Source organism: Phyllobates terribilis, unplaced genomic scaffold (genome assembly GCF_046119375.1).
Source record: "Phyllobates terribilis strain yellow unplaced genomic scaffold, ASM4611937v1 Scaffold_3__8_contigs__length_932513732, whole genome shotgun sequence".
Lineage (NCBI taxonomy): Eukaryota > Metazoa > Chordata > Amphibia > Anura > Dendrobatidae > Phyllobates > Phyllobates terribilis.
In genome coordinates this window covers 413,023,461-413,044,812 of record NW_027362763.1, presented here as the reverse complement: position 1 = coordinate 413,044,812, position 21,352 = coordinate 413,023,461, and the positions used below count along the sequence as shown (strand labels likewise).

General features: G+C 40.8%; 1 protein-coding gene across 1 annotated transcript in view; it reads right to left on the bottom strand.

Moving 5' to 3' along the window:
* The window catches only part of LOC141259500 (dynein axonemal heavy chain 5-like), a 482,742-nt gene that overhangs the window by 134,114 nt on the left and 327,276 nt on the right, over positions 1-21,352 (bottom strand). The window contains exons 66-69 of the mRNA XM_073675609.1: positions 20,407-20,511; positions 20,147-20,313; positions 18,262-18,448; positions 9,026-9,133 (exon numbers count right to left, since the gene is read on the bottom strand). Of these exons, the coding sequence (XP_073531710.1) occupies positions 9,026-9,133; positions 18,262-18,448; positions 20,147-20,313; positions 20,407-20,511 (567 nt within the window). The remainder of the gene's footprint in view (positions 1-9,025; positions 9,134-18,261; positions 18,449-20,146; positions 20,314-20,406; positions 20,512-21,352) is intronic.

Genomic DNA, 21,352 nt, shown 5'->3' with positions numbered 1-21,352 from the left:
CTTTGGACCCAATTTTTGTTATTTTCGCAGGGGTAACAGGAAAAAATGGACCCCCAAATTTGTTGTGCAATTTACCCTGAGCACGCAGATACCCCATATGTGGGGGAAAACCACTATTTCGGCGCACGGCAGGGTTCGGAAGGGAAGGAGCGCTATTTGACTTTTTGAATGTAAAATTTGCTTGAATAATTAGCGGACGCCATGTTGCGTTTGGGGAGCCCCTGATATGCCTAAACAGTGGAAACCCCCCACAAGTGACACCATTTTGGAAACCAGACCCCTTAGGGAACTTATCTAGATGTGTGGTGCTCACCTTGAACCCCCAGGTGCTTCACAGAAGTTTAGAACATTGAGTCATAAAAATAAAATTTTCACATTTTTGCAACAAAAATGTTTTTCAGCCTCCAATTTTGCATTTTCATGAGGGTAACAGGAGAAATTGCATCATGCAATTTGTTGTGCAATTCCTCCTGAGCACGCATATACCCCATATGTGGGGGAAAACCACTGTTTGGACGCACAGCAGGGCTCAGAAGGGAAGGAGCGCCATTTGACTCTTAGAATGTAAAATTTGCTTGAATAATTAGCGGACGCCATGTTGTGTTTGGAGAGCCCCTGATGTGCCTAAACAGTAGAAGACCCCCACAAGGGACACCATTTTGGAAACTAGACCCCTCAGGGAACTTATCTAGATGTGTGGTAAGCGCCCTGAACCCCCAAGTGCTTTACAGAAGTTTATAACATGGAGCCGTAAAAATAAAAAAATCTAACTTTTTTCACAAAAATGATGTTATAGCCCCAATTTTTTTACTTTCACAAGGGTAAGAGAAGAAAATGGACCTTAAAAACCGTTGTGCAATTTCTCCTGAGTATGCCTATACCCCAAATGTGGGGAAAATACAGTGTTTGGGTGCACGGCAGAGTTCAGAAGGGAAGGAGCAATGTGTGATTTTTTGAACGCAAAATTGGCTAGAATTGACAGCGGACGCCATGTCGTGTTTGGAGAGCCCCTGATGTGCCTAAATAGTGGAAACCCCCCACAAGTGACCCCATTTTGGAAACTACACCCCTCAAGGATTTTATCAAGGGGTATAGTGAACATTTTGAACCCAGAGGTACGACACAGAATTTGATAACATTAGGTCATCATATTGAATAAGTTGTCATTAGTCCTGAGCGCAAGTGCTCACTACTTGAGTTTTCATCGGGTACTCGGGTATGCACCATGTATCGCGCGTACTTGAGTGATATGCTCGAGTCTCCGCCCGCATGTTTCACGGTTATTAGACACCCCAAAAAAACATGCGGGGATCGCTTGTGCTTGGCAGACAATCCCCGCGAGTTTTTTTGGGCCGCAAAGTATATGGGGCAGAGACTCGAGAATGTCACTCGAGCACCCGCGATACTCAGTGCATACCCGAGCAACCGATGCAAACTGAAGTAGCGAGCACTTGCACTCAACACTAGTCGCCATCTCAGAATTTTTTTTTTTTACTTTTGAAAAAAATCCCAACCCTAACCCCAACCCTAATACAACCCCAACCCTAATACAACCTCAACCCTGGCCCAACCCTAGCCCAACCCTAACCCCAACCCCAACCCTAGCCCAACCCTAACCCCAACCCTAACCCTAGCACAACCCTAACCCTAGAGTTTATTTTTTATGCTGTTCCTCGTGCGGTTTAAGTGATTAGACGACTTTATTCTTCGGGTCGGTGCGATTACAGCAATACCAGAATCATATCGGGTTTTTATGATTGACATTGGCAACTGTCACACACTAAAAGACGCATTTTTTTGTAAAATCTAGTTTTTGCATCGTCATATTTTGAGAGCTATAATTTTTCCATATTTTGGCTGACAGAGTCATGTGATGGCTTGTTTTTTGTGGAATGAGTTGACGTTGTTATTGCTGCCATTTTCAGGCACGTGATTTTTTGATCACTCTCTATTCCGATTTTTGGGAGGCAGAATAAACTTTTCTATGTTTTGGCGCTTTTACACAATAAAAGCTATTTTATAGAAAAAAATTTTTTTTGCATCGCTTTATTCTGAGAGCTATAACTTTTTTATTTTTCGGCTAAATGGAGCTGTATGGCGGCTTTCAGCGGTACCATTTTTATTTATATTCGTCTTTTTGATCGCGTGTTATTCCATTTTTTGTTTGGCGGTATGATGATAAAGCATTGTTTTTTGCTTCGTTTTTTTTTTTACCGTGTTCACTAAAGGGGTTAACTAGTGGGACAGTTTTACAGGTCAGGTCTTTCCGGACACGGCGATACCAAATATGTGTACTTTTATTGTTTTTTTTTTTTTTTCCATAATAATATTTATTGATGGGTACATTATATATTTTTTTTATACTTTTACAAAATTTTTTTTTTCATTTTTTAACACTTTTTGGACTTTTATACTTTGTTCCACTATGGGACTTTCACTTTTTACATTCTGATCACCTGTATAGCATAGGGAAGGAGCACCATCCCTGTGCTATAAAGGCTGTCAGCGCTGCAGATGCAGAAGATACTTTGGTCATGCACTGCACATGACCAAAGTATCTTCCTGCTGTCTGATGACCCGGATGTTGTCATGACGACATCGGGTCATCATGGCAACATCCGGAAAGCTGCTGCAGACAGCGCTGGAGGCCAGGAGAGGAGGTGAGTATCGCGATCACCTCCCCTTGCCCCCGCAGTGCTGCGATCGACTTCGATCGCAGCATTGCGGGGGTTAATGTGCCGGGAGCGGTGCGGGACCGCTACTAGCACATAGCACCGGGTGTCAGCTGTGACAATCAGCTGACACCCGGCAGCGATCGCGCCTGCACAGCCTGTGTGCGGCCGAAATCAACAGGGCGTACTAATACGTACCTGGCTCTTAAAGCCCAGGGCGCAGGTACGTATTAGTACGCCTTGTGCTGTAAAGGGGTTAAAATATGGTGAAGGTAGTGTGATGGTCTGGGGCTGTTTTGCTTCTTCAGGACCAGGAAGACTTGCTGTGGTAAATGAAACCATGAATTCTGCTGTCTACCAAAAAATCCTGAAGGAGAATGTCCAGGCCATCTGTTCGTGACCTCAAGGTGAAGCGCACTTGGGTTATGCAGCAGAACAATGATCCAAAACACACCAGAAGACCACCTCTGAATGGCTTAAGAAAAACAAAATAAAGACTTTGGAGTGGTCTAGTCAAAGTCCTGACCTTAATCCGATTGAGATGCTGTGGCAATACATTAAAAAGGCAGTTCATGCTCGAAACCCCTCCAGTGTGGCTGAATTACAACAATTTTGCAAAAATTAGTGGGCCAAAATTCCTCCAGAGCGTTGTAAAAGACTCATTGTCAATTTTCGCAAACACTTGACTGCAGTTTTTGCTGCTAAGGGTGGCCCAACCAGTTATTAGGTTTAAAGGAGAAATCACTTTTTCACACAGGGCCCTTTGGTTTGGATTTCTTTTTCCCTTAATAATATAGACCTTCATTTAAAAACTGCATTTTGTGTTTATGTTATGATCTGCTACAAGCACTAAGGAAAGAAAGGAGAGCTGTCCCTACAATAGAACTAAGCTGGATCCCTACGATGTAACGGGGAACCTGATCCTGCGATCAGACCTGCTAAAGTCCTCGGCTAGTCTGAACGAAGACCTATAGATGTGAGGAAGGGATCCCTACAAGAACTAGGGACTGGGAGAAAGATGGACACCTCCTAGCAGAAATTGTAGCAGAAATAAGACAAACAAACAACAAAGAACATAGAGGTCCGAAGACCCAGCAAAACTGACTGAGAAAGGCAACAGAGCACCAAGCTAGTTCAAGAGTAGAAATTACAATGAAGTCCAGCAAGGCCAGAAGGGAGGAGCAGGATTAAATAGGCAAAAAAGGTCATGTGACCAGCAAACTAGAAAAAACCTAACAGGAGAGTTCTAACAGTACCCCCTCTTCTAAGAGAATCCTCCGGATCCCCTAGGCCCGGGTTTTTCAGGAAACCTCCTGTGAAACGCTCTGACAAGTCTGGAAGCAGAAACATCATCCGCCCTCACCCATGAGTTATCCTCGGGTCCGAAACCCTTCCAAGCGACGAGATACTGCAAACTCCCTCTATACCGTCTAGAATTTAGGATGCGGGAAATTTCATATTCCCCGTCCTCCACCACCGGAGGAACAGTGGCAGAGGCGCCACCATCCGACACATCAGCTCTTTTCAACAGAGAAACATGAAACACCGGATTAATCTTCCAGGAGGTAGGAACCTCCAACCTAACAGCACATTGGTTAACTATCTGAAGCACCTTAAAGGGCCCTACAAACTTGGGACCCAATTTTTTAGAAGGAATCCTCAATCGCAGATTCTTCTTAGAGGATAACCAAACCATGTCACCAATAGCAAACAAAACCTCTTGCCGTTTCCTATCAAAGTACCTCTTAGATTTTTTGTTAGCCTCCTGAAGATTACCACGCACATCCGTCCAAACTCTCTCCAAATCACCGGAAAAACTCTCCTCCTCAGGCACAGCCGAAACCAATTTGGAGAATGACCCAAAAGACGGATGTCTCCCAGAACAGCAAAAAAAAGGCGAACACCCAGCAGAAGAGGATGTATGGTTGCTAAGAGCAAATTCAGCAAGTGGCAGAAACTCAGACCACCCCTCTTGATTGTCTGCCACAAAACAACGCAAGAACTGCTCAAAATCCTGGTTCTTTCTTTCTGTCTGGCCATTAGACTCAGGATGATATCCGGATGAAAACGACAAATGAACTCCCAACCTGTCACAAAAGTCACGCCAAAAACGAGCCACGAACTGAGGTCCCCTATCAGAAACAATGTCAGTAGGAACGCCATGTAGTCTGACAATTTCCTTGACAAAGGCCTTAGCGAGTGTCTTAGCGCAGGGCAGTTTGATGAAGGGAAACAAGTGACACATCTTGCTAAAACGGTCCACGACCACCCAGATGACCGTGAAACCCTCAGAGGGGCGAAGGTCAGTACTAAAGTCCATAGCCAGATGTGTCCAAGGTGCACTAGGAACCTCCAGAGGGCAAAGCAACCCCGCAGCAGGAGCATGCGAAGACTTAGATCTAGCACACACAGTACATTGACGCACCCACTTAATGACTTCCTTCTGCCATCCAGGCCACCAAAAACTGCGACCCACAAGTCTCTTGGTCTCAGAAATTCCTGGATGACCTGCCAACCGAGACTCATGACACTCAACAAACAAATCTCTCCTAAAGGTCCTAGGCACAAACAACCTCCCATGGGGAGTGTTAGATGGGGCATTCTCCTGAGCTTTAAGAATCTCATCTTCCAAAACGGAGTCCAAAGCAGCAATCACAACACCTTCTTGTAAAATGTTCTCCTCCTCCTCAGCACCGACCATGGGAGAAAAGCTGCGAGACAAAGCATCAGCTTTAACATTCTTGGTACCCGGGATGTAAGTAACGGAAAAATTAAACCGCGAGAAAAAAAGTGCCCACCTAGCCTGACGGGCATTCAAGCGCTTGGCAGCATCAAGATAGATCAGATTTTTATGATCAGTGAAAACCTGAATGGGAAATTCAGCACCTTCCAAGAGATGACGCCAGTGTTCAAATGCGAGTTTAATAGCCAGCAATTCCCGATTACCAACATCGTAATTAAGTTCAGTCTCAGAAAATTTTTTTGAAAAAAAGGCACAGGGATGTACTCCATCCTTGTTTTCCTGAGACAACACCGCACCGACCCCCACAGAAGCATCAACCTCAACCAAAAACGGCTTAGTCACATCAGGCTGCATAAGGATGAGAGCAGAGGTGAACCTCTCCTTTAGAAACACAAAAGCTTCAATGGCCTCAGAAGTCCACTGAACCACATTAGCACCTTTCCTGGTGAGATCGGTCAGTGGTTTGACAATAATAGAAATTTTTTTTATGAATTTTCTGTAATAATTGGCGAAACCCAAAAACCTCTGTATCGATTTCAAACCAATAGGCCCAGGCCATTCCTGCACAGCTTGAACTTTAACCGGATCCATCTCAAAACCTTCACTGGAGATAATGTAGCCCAAAAAACTAATCCTCTGTACAGCGAACTCACATTTCTCTAGCTTAGCAAAAAAGCGAATTGTCAATTAATAACTGTAAAACCTCACGTACGCTCCGCCAATGAGACTCCAGATCAGGCGAATAAATCAAAATGTCATCCAAATACACAACCACATTTTTGCCGATCAAAGGTCTAAGGATGTCATTAATAAGATTCTGAAAAAATGCTGGAGCATTGGTAAGACCAAAAGGCATAACCAGATTCTCAAAATGACCCACAGGAGTGTTAAAAGCAGTCTTCCATTCATCACCCTCCTTCATGCGCAACAAATTGTATGCCCCCCGGAGATCAATTTTAGAGAACCACTTGGCCCCCACTAACTGGTTAAACAAATCAGGAATCAATGGCAGTGGGTAAGGATTGCGTACAGTAATTTTATTAATCTCACGAAAGTCCAGACAAGGACGTAAACTGCCGTCCTTTTTTTTAACAAAAAAAAATCCAACAGCCACAGGAGACTTGGAAGGCCTAATGTGACCGGCGGCCAAGCTTGTCTGTATGTATTCCTCCAAAGCCTTTCTCTCAGGAATAGTAAGATTAACGACTTTTAGGAAGAGTGGCTCCAGGGACAAATTCAATGGTACAATCATAGTCTCTATGGGGAGGCAAAATTTGCGATTCCTTCTCAGAAAAAACTTTCCAAAAATCCTGAATAGGTACAGGTAATTCCCCTTTATCCACAGCAGCAATGCGCCCGTTACAACACTTGTCATAACACTTAGGGCTCCAGGACTTAATTTCATTGGTAGACCAATCCAGTACAGGATTGTACAATTTTAACCAGGGTAACCCCAACACTACTGGAGAAGGCAAATTATTTAATACTACCAAATCCAAATTCTCTTAGTGAATACCATTAATAGTGAGGGGAAATTCACAGACCTTGTGAGTAACACTCTTTAAGGGAGAGCCATCGACAGAAACCACGGCAATAGGGGATGACAAAGGTTTGGGTTTTAATTTAAGTTTTTCCAAGAATCCCCCATCAATCACATTCAGAGTAGAACCACAATCCACAAATACCCGAAATTCAATTAATTCTTCCTGAGCAGTGGTAGTAGCAGAAAGAAGTACACCCTTAGTATTTAAACAGGCTATACGGGCGTAACTGACCTTTTTTTTTCTTTGTTCATATGAAGCACACAGTTCTTAATGAAATGGTCAGATCCACCGCAATAAAAGCACAAACCTTCAGAAAATCTGTGGTCTTTTTCCTGAGAGCGGGGTGACATCGCCCCAATCTCCATCGGCTCTCCAATGTCAGTACAGACCCTCTCAAGACTCGGAGCTGACATGGCAGAGCATTTACTCTCATTAACCCTTGCACGCAGTCTCCTGTCCACCCGTATAGCTAATTGCATTTCCTCCTGCAAGTTTCCAGGTGAAGGATAAGCAATCAGCAGATCCTTAACCCTTTCACCTAGCCCCGCAAGAAACGAACTTTTCATAGCTGAATTGTTCCACCCCACCTGTGCAGACCACCGACGGAAGTGAGTACAATACTTTTCCACATTACCTGATCCCTGCCTCAAACGTCTTAATTCAGACTCAGCAGATGAGACACGATCAGGATCATCATACAACAACCCCAAAGCAGAAAAAAAACTATCCACTGATCTAAAGCACGGATCACTAGGTTGGAGAGAAAAGGCCCATCCCTGAGGTTCTTTGTGCAAAAGTGACATTATGAACCCTATGCGCTGTGATTCATCACCAGAGAATCCGGGTCTTAAACGAAAATACAATAAACAAGCATTTTTAAAGGAAAAAAAATCTGGTTGTTCACCAAAAAATAGATCAGGCAGACGTACCTTTGGCTCTACAAAATGTGCTCCAGAATAGCTACTCACGTGTTGTTGGAGCTTGGCCACCTCCAGAGAGAGTCCCTGCAAGTGTTGAGCCAAATCCTGAACCGAGACCATGATGGAAACTGGAGGTCTTTCCTTAGAGAAATTTTTGGGCTGGACTTACTGTTATGATCTGCTACAAGCACTAAGGAAAGAAAAGAGATCTGTCCCTACAATAGAACTAAACTGGATCCCTACGAAGTAATGGGGAACCTGATCCTGCGATCAGACCCGCTAAAGTCCTCGGCTAGTCTGAACGAAGACCTATAGATGTGAGGAAGGGATCCCTACAAGAACTAGGGACTGGGAGAAAGATGGACACCTCCTAGCAGAAATTGTAGCAGAAATAAGACAAACAAACAACAAAGAACATAGAGGTCCGAAGACCCAGCAAAACTGACTGAGAAAGGCAACAGAGCACCAAGCTAGTTCAAGAGTAGAAATTACAATGAAGTCCAGCATGGCCAGAAGGGCGGAGCAGGATTAAATAGGCAAAAAAGGTCATGTGACTAGCAAACTAGAAAAAACCTAACAGGAGAGTTCTAACAGTTTACTTGTGTTATCTGTGTCTAATATTTAAGTTTGTTTTGTGATCTGAAACATTTAAGTGTGATAAATATGCAAAAGAATAAGAAATCAGGAAATGAGCAAACACTTTTTCACACCACTGTACGTGGCAAGAAATTATCTGCAACATATAAACTAAAACCTTATTGTATATTGTAACAAAGTTTGGAGTTATACATACAGAAAAAACACAAATAACAACTTCATTAAAATATGTACAATTATGATTAGGTGTAAAATATTGCACTCAGGCATGACCCGTAAATATTTTTATGTTCCATTGATTTTGACAGGAACTATGTAATGCTGAATTTCTATTGCAGCTATACTACAAGGAAACTGAATTGTCAAAAGCATTCTCTAAAAATCATGGATAATTGAAATGAGTCTTCACACTGGCATCAGCTTATTGGTAGAAGACAATTAAAAGTGTTTCTACATAGGAAAAAATAGCTAAACGTGTTATATTAAAAATTAGAATCAGACCAGACCACTATTTTACAACTATGATCCAGTGACTTATTAGGTGCTTACCTGCAGGAGATCATTCATCTCTTCAGTTGTGAACAGAGTCAAATATTCCCCACAGATCAGCAGACTGTTAATGGCATTAAGACAGCCTTCAGTGGCCAGTTCTTCTGCCTGTTAATATACGTGGCACAATTTAATATAAGACAAGAGTAGTCATATATTCATTAAGACACAAAAATATAGTTTACAGATCAGTTAAGTAATCAGTCCATAAGCTTTTTAGTTCAACCAATTATTACAAAATAATTCTATGCAGCAAAGTGCTCTATGTTAGCGTACAGTATATGACTATCCAATTGCATCTTAAAGTAAATGCCCTCATACCAATTCCATTTTTATGTGGATTACAAGTGTCAAGATTTCTATATTAATTTGTTAATATATCTTTATGCTTTGTCCCAGATTTGATTTTCATTGCTCCAAAGCCACTGCATAGACAACATGTTAAAGAGGACCATTCACCAATTTTGTCATGCTGAACTTGACATCCAGTGTAACAATAACTCCAGACGGTAATATATATATATTTTTTTATTTCGCCTCTTCGTTGCAGCGATATTAGCAATTAGAGTATTTAGCACCTAATGAGTTAACTTTTTTTTAAGTCAAAGTGGGTGCTATCAGACATTTTTTAATGGGGGCATGTATTTCTTCTCCCTGTATGATGCAGATCAATCATAAGCTGGCAGCAACACTCAAAGGAAAGAAGAACACAACCCCACCATAGTTTAGCACAGATTTCTCAGTGTGTGAAATGTAATGATACAGCGCTGAACTTCCTGGTGTAACCTCCTGCATGAGCCAGTGTGAGGGGAGAGGCAGTGCAGCTGAGTTTAGCTGTGTCACATTACAAACCCTTCTATCAGCTCTCTTCCTCTCCTAGCATTATCAGCTCTGCTATTTTGCCCCTCCCCCACACTACCTGTCCAGAGCTGAGAGCTCAATGTGTCAGTAATCACACTTATGTCATTTGTGAACAACTTGTAATCTCTCTACAGTGAGATCAGAGCAGAGTCTCATTACACCTCACACAGGCTTAGCCCTGAACATGCAGGCTACTCCAGTGTGAGATGTAATGACAGCCCTGCTCTCACTGCAGAGTAAGTACAAGTTGCCTGAACACAGCAGATATAAGTGTGATACTCACATTCAGTAATCAGGAGAGCTGATAAAAGTTTTTTTTCTAATGTGACACAGTAAACTCAGCTGTGCTGCACTTCCTCCACACTGACTCATGCAGGAGGTTAGACAAGAAGATCAGAGCTGTATTATTACATCTGAAACACTGAAAAATCTGCTCTAAGTTGTGCTGGGGAGTGTTTTTTCCTTTAAGTGTTGCTGCCTGCTTATGATTGGTCAGTATCATACAGGGAGAAGAAGTACACACACCCAGTGAAAACTCCCTGATAATACCCACTTGGGATGTAAAAAGTTAACTCATTAGGTGCCAAGCACTTTGATTCCTAATATCTCCGCAACGGAGAGGCGAAATAAAAAAAAAAAAATGTTTTATTCCGCTCTGCTGCCACATTTACATTCTATGTCTAGTTCAACATGAATAACTTGGTGGTAGGTCCTTTGTGGTCACCAGTAATGGACACTAATCAGATTAGGTCGCGTTCACATATGCATACGGGAATTTCTGTCTTGTAACAGACAATTGGAATTTATGTCTAACATGAATCAGTTGCATCAAAGTGCCATTGAATAATATAGACTTTGTCTATGTCAGTTTTCAGAATGGAAAAAAGTTCTGCATTACATTCTTTTTTCCATTCTAATGGTATACACAAACCGAATTCTTGAATTTAGGTGTGAACCCTACAGCATATGTTATTATATTATTGTACATCAAACTCACTAATAAAATGGCATACAGTAAGCTCCACTTCTAAGTTGTCTGTGCAGGGATCTGGTAGCTCTCTATCAGAGAAACTCATTTTAGGAGAAAAACTGTGACAGAAATATTCTCACCATTATAATAAAAATATGTATGTAGAGAAAAAGAATTGTTATTTAAATATTAAGCAAAATACATGTTTAAAATATATCTTTTAAAACCTAGGAGAGGTATAGATGGTTTATGCTTTATATGGTTGACCATATATGTAAATATTAGTAGCGTCTCCAAGTTATATTTACATTTTTATTAAGCTGTGTGCTTGAAACACAGATCACTGGCACCATCTGCTGTCTGCTTTATAATGTGGGTTTCAGCATACATAGTGTCAAAGATATATGTTTGGAAATGTATGTTTTGCTAATGGGTTTACCTTTACTGAAACAATAAAATTTTCCTATCGTAATGATGGAATTATACATTACGTCGAAACAATTTATAATTTTTTAATTCAGTTATTTGCTAGTCCTGTTGTTGTTCACAAGCCATTATTGAAAAGATCCTAAAATAGATATTGTTTTATTATGTATAACATCTGCAAGGAGTTTGTATGTTCTCCCCGTGTTTGCTTGGGTTCTCCGGTTTTCTCCCACACTCCAAAGACATGTAGATTGTGAGCCCCAATGGGGACAGAGATGATAATGTATGTAAAGCGCTGCAGAATATGTTGGCGCTATATAAAAATAAAGATTATTATTATTATTATCAAATAATAAATGATGCACTGGCGCTCTACACCTAATAGAAGGAAAGTTTAGTATAACATTTTTTTTTAATTTAAATTGGGTTAAAAAATGTTACAATGAGTAGCTAAAAAGAAAAATTGTAGAAATTAAAATGAGCTGCAAGTGCACAACAGGGTCTGCATCCACACCTTTCACGTCAAAATATAAAGCATAAATACAATGGCACTGCGCTCACTTATATAGACGAAACTTTAGAAGAAAACAAAAAATGATAAGTACCAGATTTTTAAGGAATTAAAGGGTGAGGATGTCTATGGATTTTTCGATTGATTTCTGGTATGTATTAATATCCAGATGGAATAATGGGTTGTCTAATTATACTAGTATATATGGATTGAATCCCTAGGGCAATAGTAACTACACAAAAGTATACAGAGATAAAAAAATCTTTAAGGTACAGCAAAATACATCCCATAATAAACGGATCTCCCATTAATTAAGCACTCGATTAATTAGATCTTTGTTTGATTCCTCAGAGCCCATTAGAGATAAACAACAAAGACAAAAATAAAATACAACAGAGATTACACAAAACAACAAAATCCTTAAAAGTACAGTAGCCCTTTTTTTTAGAAACATAATACCCCTTAAAGATATTGGTTAAATATTCTAATTGTTTATTTAAACCCTTTGTTTTCCATCTTCAAACAATCCACAGGAAAACAACATCCACTCAAGTTTGTTTTCTGCATTTTATAGGTAAGACTCCCTGACATTGTGCATATATGCTTACACACGTTTTTCATCTATATTTTTGTATTATAATTAGACGACCCATTATTCCATCTGGATATTATTACATACCAGAAATCAATCGAAAAATCCATAGACATCCTCACCCTTTAATTCCTTAAAAATCAGGTACTTATTTTTTGTTTTCTTTTAAAGTTTCGTCTATATAAGTGAGCACAGTGCCATTGTATTTATGCTTTATTATTATTATTATTATTATTATTATTATTAAGTTTAGAATTCTATGACTGTTTAATTTATATAGGCATCAAAGACAGCCATCACCAGATTTCACAAAACAAACTGCAAATGTTACTAAACTGATCTCTTAGATCTGATGATGTATTTTACTTGGAAAATTGATTCCAGATTGACTGTGTAATCCTTCAGGAGCCCACTTTCCTCCCATCTAGTCTGAACGACAGCTCTTCAGTGTCCCTCCTCCCTGCTGCTTTAGCTGGCATCTCACACTGCTTAGTACAAACTGTAGTTGTCAGCCTGTTTGGGTGGAGCAGAACAGTACAGGCAGACTTCTCCCCACCTCTATGTCCCCAACAGCAGAGTTGGCTGGAAGTAACCAGGAAGTTGTTAGTGAGCACAAGATCAGGGGGGCTGAGAGGGCTGTTGTGAGAGGAGCATTGGGCAGCTTTTGAGCCAGGTTCAGACAGCAAACTCTAAGGCCTCCCAAACACAGGAGATGTCTGTTACATACACGATGCTTTGGCCAATCGTTTGGCTGACAGCCATCTCTCTCGGCACTCCCATATGTGCTTTTCAGCCGATCGCTCCTGTGCTCTCTTTGATAGGGACTCCACCAAAAATGGCGGTGGCTTATCTCAAAGAGAAAAAATGATCAGCAGTCCATAATTGGACATACCGGATCCTTAACTCTCCGACGATTAGTTTTTTATGGCCCCCATACACATTAGATGGTTGGCTGAAACCTGTCCATATCATTGAGTTTAGCCGACATTAGTCTAATGTGCAGAGGGGCTTTAGCTGCTGTCCGTCCTGCCATGACTCCAAATATGCTGCCTTCTTCTTACTGAGGCAAGAAGCTCAAGGCAGATGTGGCCCTGGAGTAGAGACTCATGAGATTCTTCACCAGATAGGTGGACTCAAAAATGCTCATTTTAACATCAGGATTCTAAAACCATTTTGACGATTTCTAAAATAAATACGGTACATCAGCCTCACAGGTCTAAAATCTATGCAATATTGTGTACAATTTGCATTGTGAAATCTGGTGACAAATCCTATTTAAGATGCAGGAAATTATGATTACTCCTGGTTTGTTTGCTTAACGAACTATTTGAATGTTAATTTATAGCGAACTATGTAAAGTTATTGTTCTGTAATGAGTCCTCCCCAGCTAATACCTACTACAGAGTGTCTATCAGCCATATGTACCACAAGTCAACTGCCTCGGGTTAACCTTTGACTATGCCCTGTCCTTCAAACCACACATCCAAGGACTTACCTCTTCTTGCCATCTCCAACTCATAAATATTTCCAGAATCTGGGATCAACTAAAGTGTTAGTGTGTGCTTTCATCATCTCCCACCTGGACTATTGCGATATCCTCTTCTATGGCCTTCCAAATAACACTCTCGCACCTATCCAGTCTACCCTTAACTGCTGTCCAATTAATCCACCTCTCCCATCACTACTCCTCTTCCTCTCCCATCTGCCAATCACTTCACTGGCTTACAATTCTCCAGTGAATTCAGTTTAAATTACTAACAATTATTTACAAGGCTGTCCATAATCTGTCTCCCCTGTATATCTCCGAAGTAATCTCCAGACATCTCCCCACACAATCTCTGGTCCTCACAAGACCTACTTCTCTCCTTCACCGTTGTACGCTTCTCACCCATTCACCTTCAAGAATTTTCCTGAGCATCCCCCATCCTCTGGAATTCAGAGCCACAACATGATCAATTGTCTCCCACAATTGAAATCTTCAGGTGCAAACTAAAGCACAACTATCTCTTCAGGAAAGCCGACAAACTGCAATAACTCAGCTGCCACCTATCACTGGTGCTTCACCAATCCCCTGACCTACCGTCTTATTCCCCAATATTATGTAGATTGTAAACCCGCAAGGCAGGGTCCTCTTCGTCTGCGTGCCCACTATGTGTTTTTCAAGCGTTTTTGCAGCGGAATTTCCTCCGCGAAAACGCTTAAAAAAAGCTTGGTAATACGTGCCCCATGGTCCCCAATGATAATCCACATGTGCTGTGCACATACTGCGAAAATTTCCGCTGCGGATTATCATTGCGGAAAAATACGCAGCATGTCCATTAATTTTGCGGACACACAGCGTAATTGCCGCCATTGACTTACATTGAAATGCATACTATCTGTGTCAGCACATTTGCACATACGAATATTATGCGATTCTATGTGCGGATGGTACCCGGGTTTAGAGAAGAGGAGACTCTCCTCCAGACCCAGGTACCATAGAACCTGTTAAAAAAAATTAAAATAAAAAATAAAGATTATACTTACCTTCCGATGGCCCCCGGTGTTTTTTTCCGCTCCGTCTGGTCTGTTGTATGGGTCGCGATGGTGTGAAAGGACCTGCCATGACGTCATTTAGTCACATGACTCAATGACGTCATTGCAGGTCCTTTCACACCACCACGACCCATACAACAGACCACACGGAGCGGAGAAAACATCGGGGGCCATCGGAAGGTAAGTATAATCTTTATTTTTTACCATTCTTATTCTTTTTTTTAACTATTTACTTGGTCACACTATATAAATCCATGCCGGTTGCATGGATTTATATAGTGTGACCAAGTTGTCAAGCACTTTTCCAAGTGATGCTAAAATCGCTTGGAAAAGCGCTTGATAACCCGCATGCAGAAATGCTTGACAAACGCTTCTACCTGGCGGGAAAAACACATGTAAAATCCTGCATGTTTTTCCTGCCAGGGAGAAGTGGAGAAAATATGAGGAATTTCTGCTTCGTGGGCACATAGCCTTCCTCTCCGTACCAGTCTGTCAATCTGTCAATGTTAGTTTGTTTACTGTGTCTTATATATGCATTATATGTATGTAAAGTAAACCCTTTTCACATTTAAGGCATCATGGAATAAATAGTGCTTTAACAATAATAATAAATAATAATAATATAAATGTATTTACCTTAGAGCAAATTATTACTAAGATAGTGATTAACTTGAAATAGAAAATTGAACATTACACTGAAAACTCTAGCATTTTGATCATTGTGAGATATTTTGTGAATATTATGATATTCTGCTTAGTAAAAAATGAATACATTTCTTATTGGAATGTCTCTTTTATGATGCCTGATAGGTTCTCCACATCGCTGAGTAATTGATAATTTTGCAGCAGCAAACATTAACATTAAAAAGCAAAACAATGACTTTTTGTTTGGACAGAGATTAATGTGGTCTGTGCTTATGACTAATAAGCTAATAGCAGACACCGGGTTGGCCTTTTATCTACACTGTAATCATAGCATGATTGCACATAGCAGACATTGATAAATACTATGGCAACAGAGTGCACTTATTTCTAAACATAAATCAGACCATTGTTCAGCTCCAAGAGCCATGGTGGCTGCAATAAAGATCATAATTAAAATAATTAAGGATAATTGTAATTAACTCCTTTAGCATCAGCACACATTTTTTCAACTGATTTGATATAATACACAAAGCTTTTCTATTAAGCAATGGCTCATAACTAAATGAATATCTTTGAAAGTGAGTGTTCATTACTGTCAACATTGTCAATCAAAATTTGAAAACAAGTTGAAAATTAAAGTGTACGGTACATCTAGTGACAAGCAGATGCAGTGCTGGTAGACTTTTCCTTCCTAGTTCAGCCATTTGTGCTACAGGCCTTTTTATCACTAGCTATCCCATTTTTGACCAAGCCTTAAAGGGAACCTGTCACTTCCTAGTTGCTATGTACACTGCCCCCATAGCGTTGTTAGTGATGCAATGTGCATCACTAACAAGCTGTTTTTATGAAAATCGGTGGTAGTATATTGATGTTATATCGTTTTATATATGCTTTGTCCTACCTCTTCTTATTCAGTCATAGGGGAGTAATTCTCACATTCAGCCATGGGCGGCGGCGCGTTCAGTCAGTGCTGGCGCCACCCATGACATTTGAATACTGCTCCCTGCAAGCGGGATGTTTGAGGGGCGCATGCACATTTGCACACGTCGGGCCGCTGGCCCCCCGCGTGCGCAGTGAGGCTGTGTGATTACCAGCTTCAGTGCGCACACGCTGTGATCTGTGGCTCCCGGTGCATGCGCAGTCAATGTATCATGCGGTCATCGCTGCAGCGTCACTGCGCATGCGGTGACTGCAAGATATATTGCATGCGCCCCTAAACATCGCGCTTGCAGGGAGCAGTATTCAAATGTCATTGGCGGCTCCAGCACTAACTGTATGCGGCAACCGCCCATGACTGAATCTGAGAATCACACCCCTATTACTGAATACGAGCAGGTAGGATAAAGTATATAAAACAATATAACATCATTATACAACCACCGATTTTCATAAAAACAGCTTGTTAGTGATGCACATTGCATCACTAACAACGCTATGGGGGCAGTTTACATAGCAACTAGCATGTGGCAGTTTCCCTTTAAGGGAAGGACAAATTATATTATTTTTTAGCATTGTTTTCGGGTACATATAAATTACTGTGTAGACTTCATTCTTCTCCCTAGGGTCTGCGGCTGTTTCAGTGCGGGAATGGACATGCTCCTGCTAGATTGCATGAGCAGGAGCTTTAAGACCACACTGTAAATTTACAATAACAAGGGGTTAAACCTCAAGTGCCGAAAATTTATGGAGCTTGATTGTTATGAATTTAACTAACAAGAGTGGAGCTGCGGCTTAATGATGATTACTGTTTCTTTAAGACTGCTACTTTGGCTTTAAGGGTTCGCTCACACGGGCATATATTCTCTCATGCAAGAAAATTGGCCCGATTATGTTAACGACACTCTGCTCAACTTAATTCCTCCATCTTCTCCATTGTCTCTGCAAGCGTACATCGGACTGCACTCAGATGACATGCACCTATAGACTTGTATGGGATGGCATGATCCGAATATAGGAGCCACTCACAGAACGCTGCGATTGTTTTCTTATGCTGAACCGGCAAGAGAAGAAAAAGCACTCGTCGGCACTGCCCCATAGTATAAGATTGGGCCAAGCGCTATCCAATAAAATATCAGAGAGCACTTGGCCCTGTTATTCTCCAGTGTGAGCGAGCCCCAATTCTGTTTATATTCCAGTCCCGGATGCATCTATCACCCAAGGTGTCTCATTGTAGAAAGTATATGTTTAACAGATATGTTTTTTTAAAGGATACTACTAAATGGATTAGAAGTATTTTGGTGTATACTAGTCACATGGAGGCCAAAAGAACAAGACATTATTAAAACCTATGTTATGCCGGGGTTACACAGCCGTCAATTCTCTCGATTTTCTCATGCGAGAGAATTGGGCCGATTATGTTAATGTCACTCGGATCAAACTTTGCCAGAGTTTGAGCCGAATGTCATCTTACTGTGCTGCGATTCTCTCACACAGGTGCGGAGAAGACAGAGAACCTAATTTCTCTATCTTCTCCTTTCTCTGAATGTGCGGATGTCAGACTGCAATTGGATAATATTCATACGGACAATTGTTCATCAATCGATCTTTATCACATGTATATGGGGGGCCTTTAGACACCCACCGATCTGATCATAATAATGGTAAACAAAAGTTGTTATTGGGTAAATCCAGTATAACTCTATTAAGAAATGAATTAGTAATCAGCAGGGACTATCATTTGGATATTGTAAACTCACGTTGCACAGAATGGCTGTTGGCTTTCCTTCAACAGCTGAGATCTCAATAGCTGATTTCAAACTGCTCATTACGCTGTTTCTTGCAGATATGTCCAACGCATGAAGAGGTATGTCAGCAACGTAGAGAGCCAGCTTTACTAGGGTGGACAGGTGGGATCCCACGCAGCCTACTAATAAAGCATTGCCGCTGCAAGGACAATAATATTCATTTAAGGTGAATGATCAAAAACTTTTATTTCTATGCAAAGAATATATATACAGAGTAGCTCTATAAAACTGATGGGAATCAAAATGCTACCCAGCAGTTAGCTCAGATGTGTAGCAATAGTTAGCAAAATATACCAAATTAAAACCATATAAAGCCAAGTATAGTAATAACAAATAGGCAGATATTTATTTAATGTAAGTAAAGTGTATAATCCACATAAAACGGAACAGTTTGGGAAAACTATGTACTTGTACTACTACTATACACCTTTGTAACTCACAGCTGTATTCAGATCTTTCAGCAATCCTTACTTGTTTAGTGTCTTTACAGAGATTGCTCCTTTCTATTGAATTTATGATAGCAGGGCCATATTCATAAAAAGGCATATGTGGGCTGGTGCCTAAGGCAGCAACCTCTGCTGTAAGATCACTGTTTTCATATCTGGCAGCAGTATAGGAATCAATGGGCATACAGTGTGCAATAAAATGGTCACCTTAAATTTTAAGGATATCAATCTGTCTAGTTAGGAAGCATAAGCAATTGTGGATTAATTTCTCCTGCTTTGGTGCAGATTTAGGTGGCAATAGAAGCACTGGATAGGCAACTGGTCTCTCTATACCCTTCCTGACTGATTTTTCTCTAGTTTTGCTAGTTTTGCATTTTGCTAGTGTTCTTGTCACTACTGGTAGCATGAGGTAGTATATTGACTATGCAGGTTCACAGGTAGGCATACATACTGTTGTAAGACGGTTTGCTGTGTCTCCCAGTACAGTCTCAAGACCATGGAGCAGATACCAAGATCCAAGGAAAGCCAGGTAGGGTCGTAGTAGGGCATGAAGCCAGCAGCAGGGTATTGGTTGTGTGAACAGAATCCAGAGGAACTGCCAGTGCTCTATAAAATGATGTCCAGAGGTATACTGGTGTGCATGGGTGTGATAAACGGTCAGAAGCAGAATCCATGAGGATGACCCGAGGGCACAATGTTCTATTGTCGGTTGTGTGCTCACTTGCCAGCACTGGTATTCACCAGAGAACACCAGAATTGACAGGTCCATCTTTGGCACCCTATTCTCTTCACCGATGAGAGAAGGTTTTCACTGAGCCAATGTGACAGGCGTGAGAGTCTGGAGATGCCATGTAGAGCATGACTGACTTGGCAGTGGCCCATGTGATAGCCAGAGGTACCCTCACTGCAGTTAGCTACTGGGATAAAGTCCTCAGAGCCAATGTCAGACCTAACGGTGCTATGAGCCCTTTGTTCATCTTCGTACAGGACAATGCTGGCCTTATGTGGCCAGAGTGTGTAGGCAGTTCCTGGGTAACAAAGGCATTGATACCAGTGTTCGGCCCAGTTTCAATTTATCACATGTACGGTGCAATAACTCTGTAGTACAGACACCTTAGAACTTGATAAAAATATCCTATTATTAACTAACACAGAAAAGTTCACAAATTATTGTTAAAGAGGTTATCCCATTTCACCAAACTTTAGCCCTTGAGCTCAATTATATGTCAAAAACAAACTGAGCTGTCCCTATCTTTCCAGGATCCAGCACTGTGTCGTAGCCAATTTTTAACATACAACTAAGCCTATGGTCAAAAGATTGTTGAAAGGGGACAACCCCTTTAACTCTGTACACAGAATAAACCTTCATAAATCATTATAGCATTACTCACCCATTCTCACCACACAAGACTCTGTGTATGCGGATCACTTGAATTACAACATTCTCTGATAATTCTATATGCAGCTTTTGATGTCCAAGTTCCTCATTATAATGCTGGACAATGGTCCCCAAGAAGCTTTGTACCTCATCAAGTTTTTCAGGAGACTGCAGCAAGACCTAGGCAACCGCAACCAGTATAAATGTAGAATTGGTAAGGAAAAAATAATATGAACTCTAGAGTATAGGACAACTTGCCGCATGGAAAGTTACCTTAACATCTCTGCTATCTGTGCTGGCTTGATGAGAAAATTTCATTTCCAAGGGAAATGTTGTATATAGTTTTTGAAGTGCAGATGTCGTTATGTCTGGAAAAGACTAGTGGTAGGCAGAGAAAACATATTCCCATTTTATTAAATCATACAAAGTAACTTATTTAAAATATTAATTTATAATAAAACCAAAGTTTATATAAATATTCTGAATTTATTCATATTAATGTTAAAAATACTCGGTGGTCCTAAATGTCTCTACAAAAATAGACAGCCTAATAATTCAACATTTTCAAGAACCAAATAAACATTGGTAAAGCCTATATTATATATACATAGTACATATAGTATATCCAATTCTAGAACTCACAAATTAGACAGCGTAGGAGGCAATAATATATACAGCTGAAGTCACAAGTTTACACACACTTACTGTAGGTTGAAATAATTAAAGCTCAAATTTATCCCCTCCACAGATTCAGGGTCAACAAACTCTAGTTTTAGCAAGCTGTTTACTTTGTACATGACAAGCAATTTTTCCAACAAATGTTAACAAATAGTTAATTTAATTTCTAATTCACTATATCAAGATATTATTGTTTCAGAGGTTTACATACATCGAGCTGTCTGAGCCTTTAAATAGCTAGGTCAATGCCAGAAAATTAGAAGCTCCTGATAGGTTAATTAAAGGGAATCTGTCTGCAGGTTTTTCTATGTAATCGGAGAGCAGCATAATGTAGGAGCTGTGACCCTGATTCCAACAACGTATCATTTAGCTTACTGGGTGCAGCAGTTGTGAAAAAAATCAGTTTTCTCTGTTGCAGATTTAGCAGTGCTTGGAATATTGAGCCCCGCACACACCACTGAGCAGGGCCGGCTCCAGGTTTTTGCGGGCCCCGGGCGAAAGAGTCTCAGTGGGCCCGTTTAACACATACCACGATTCATGA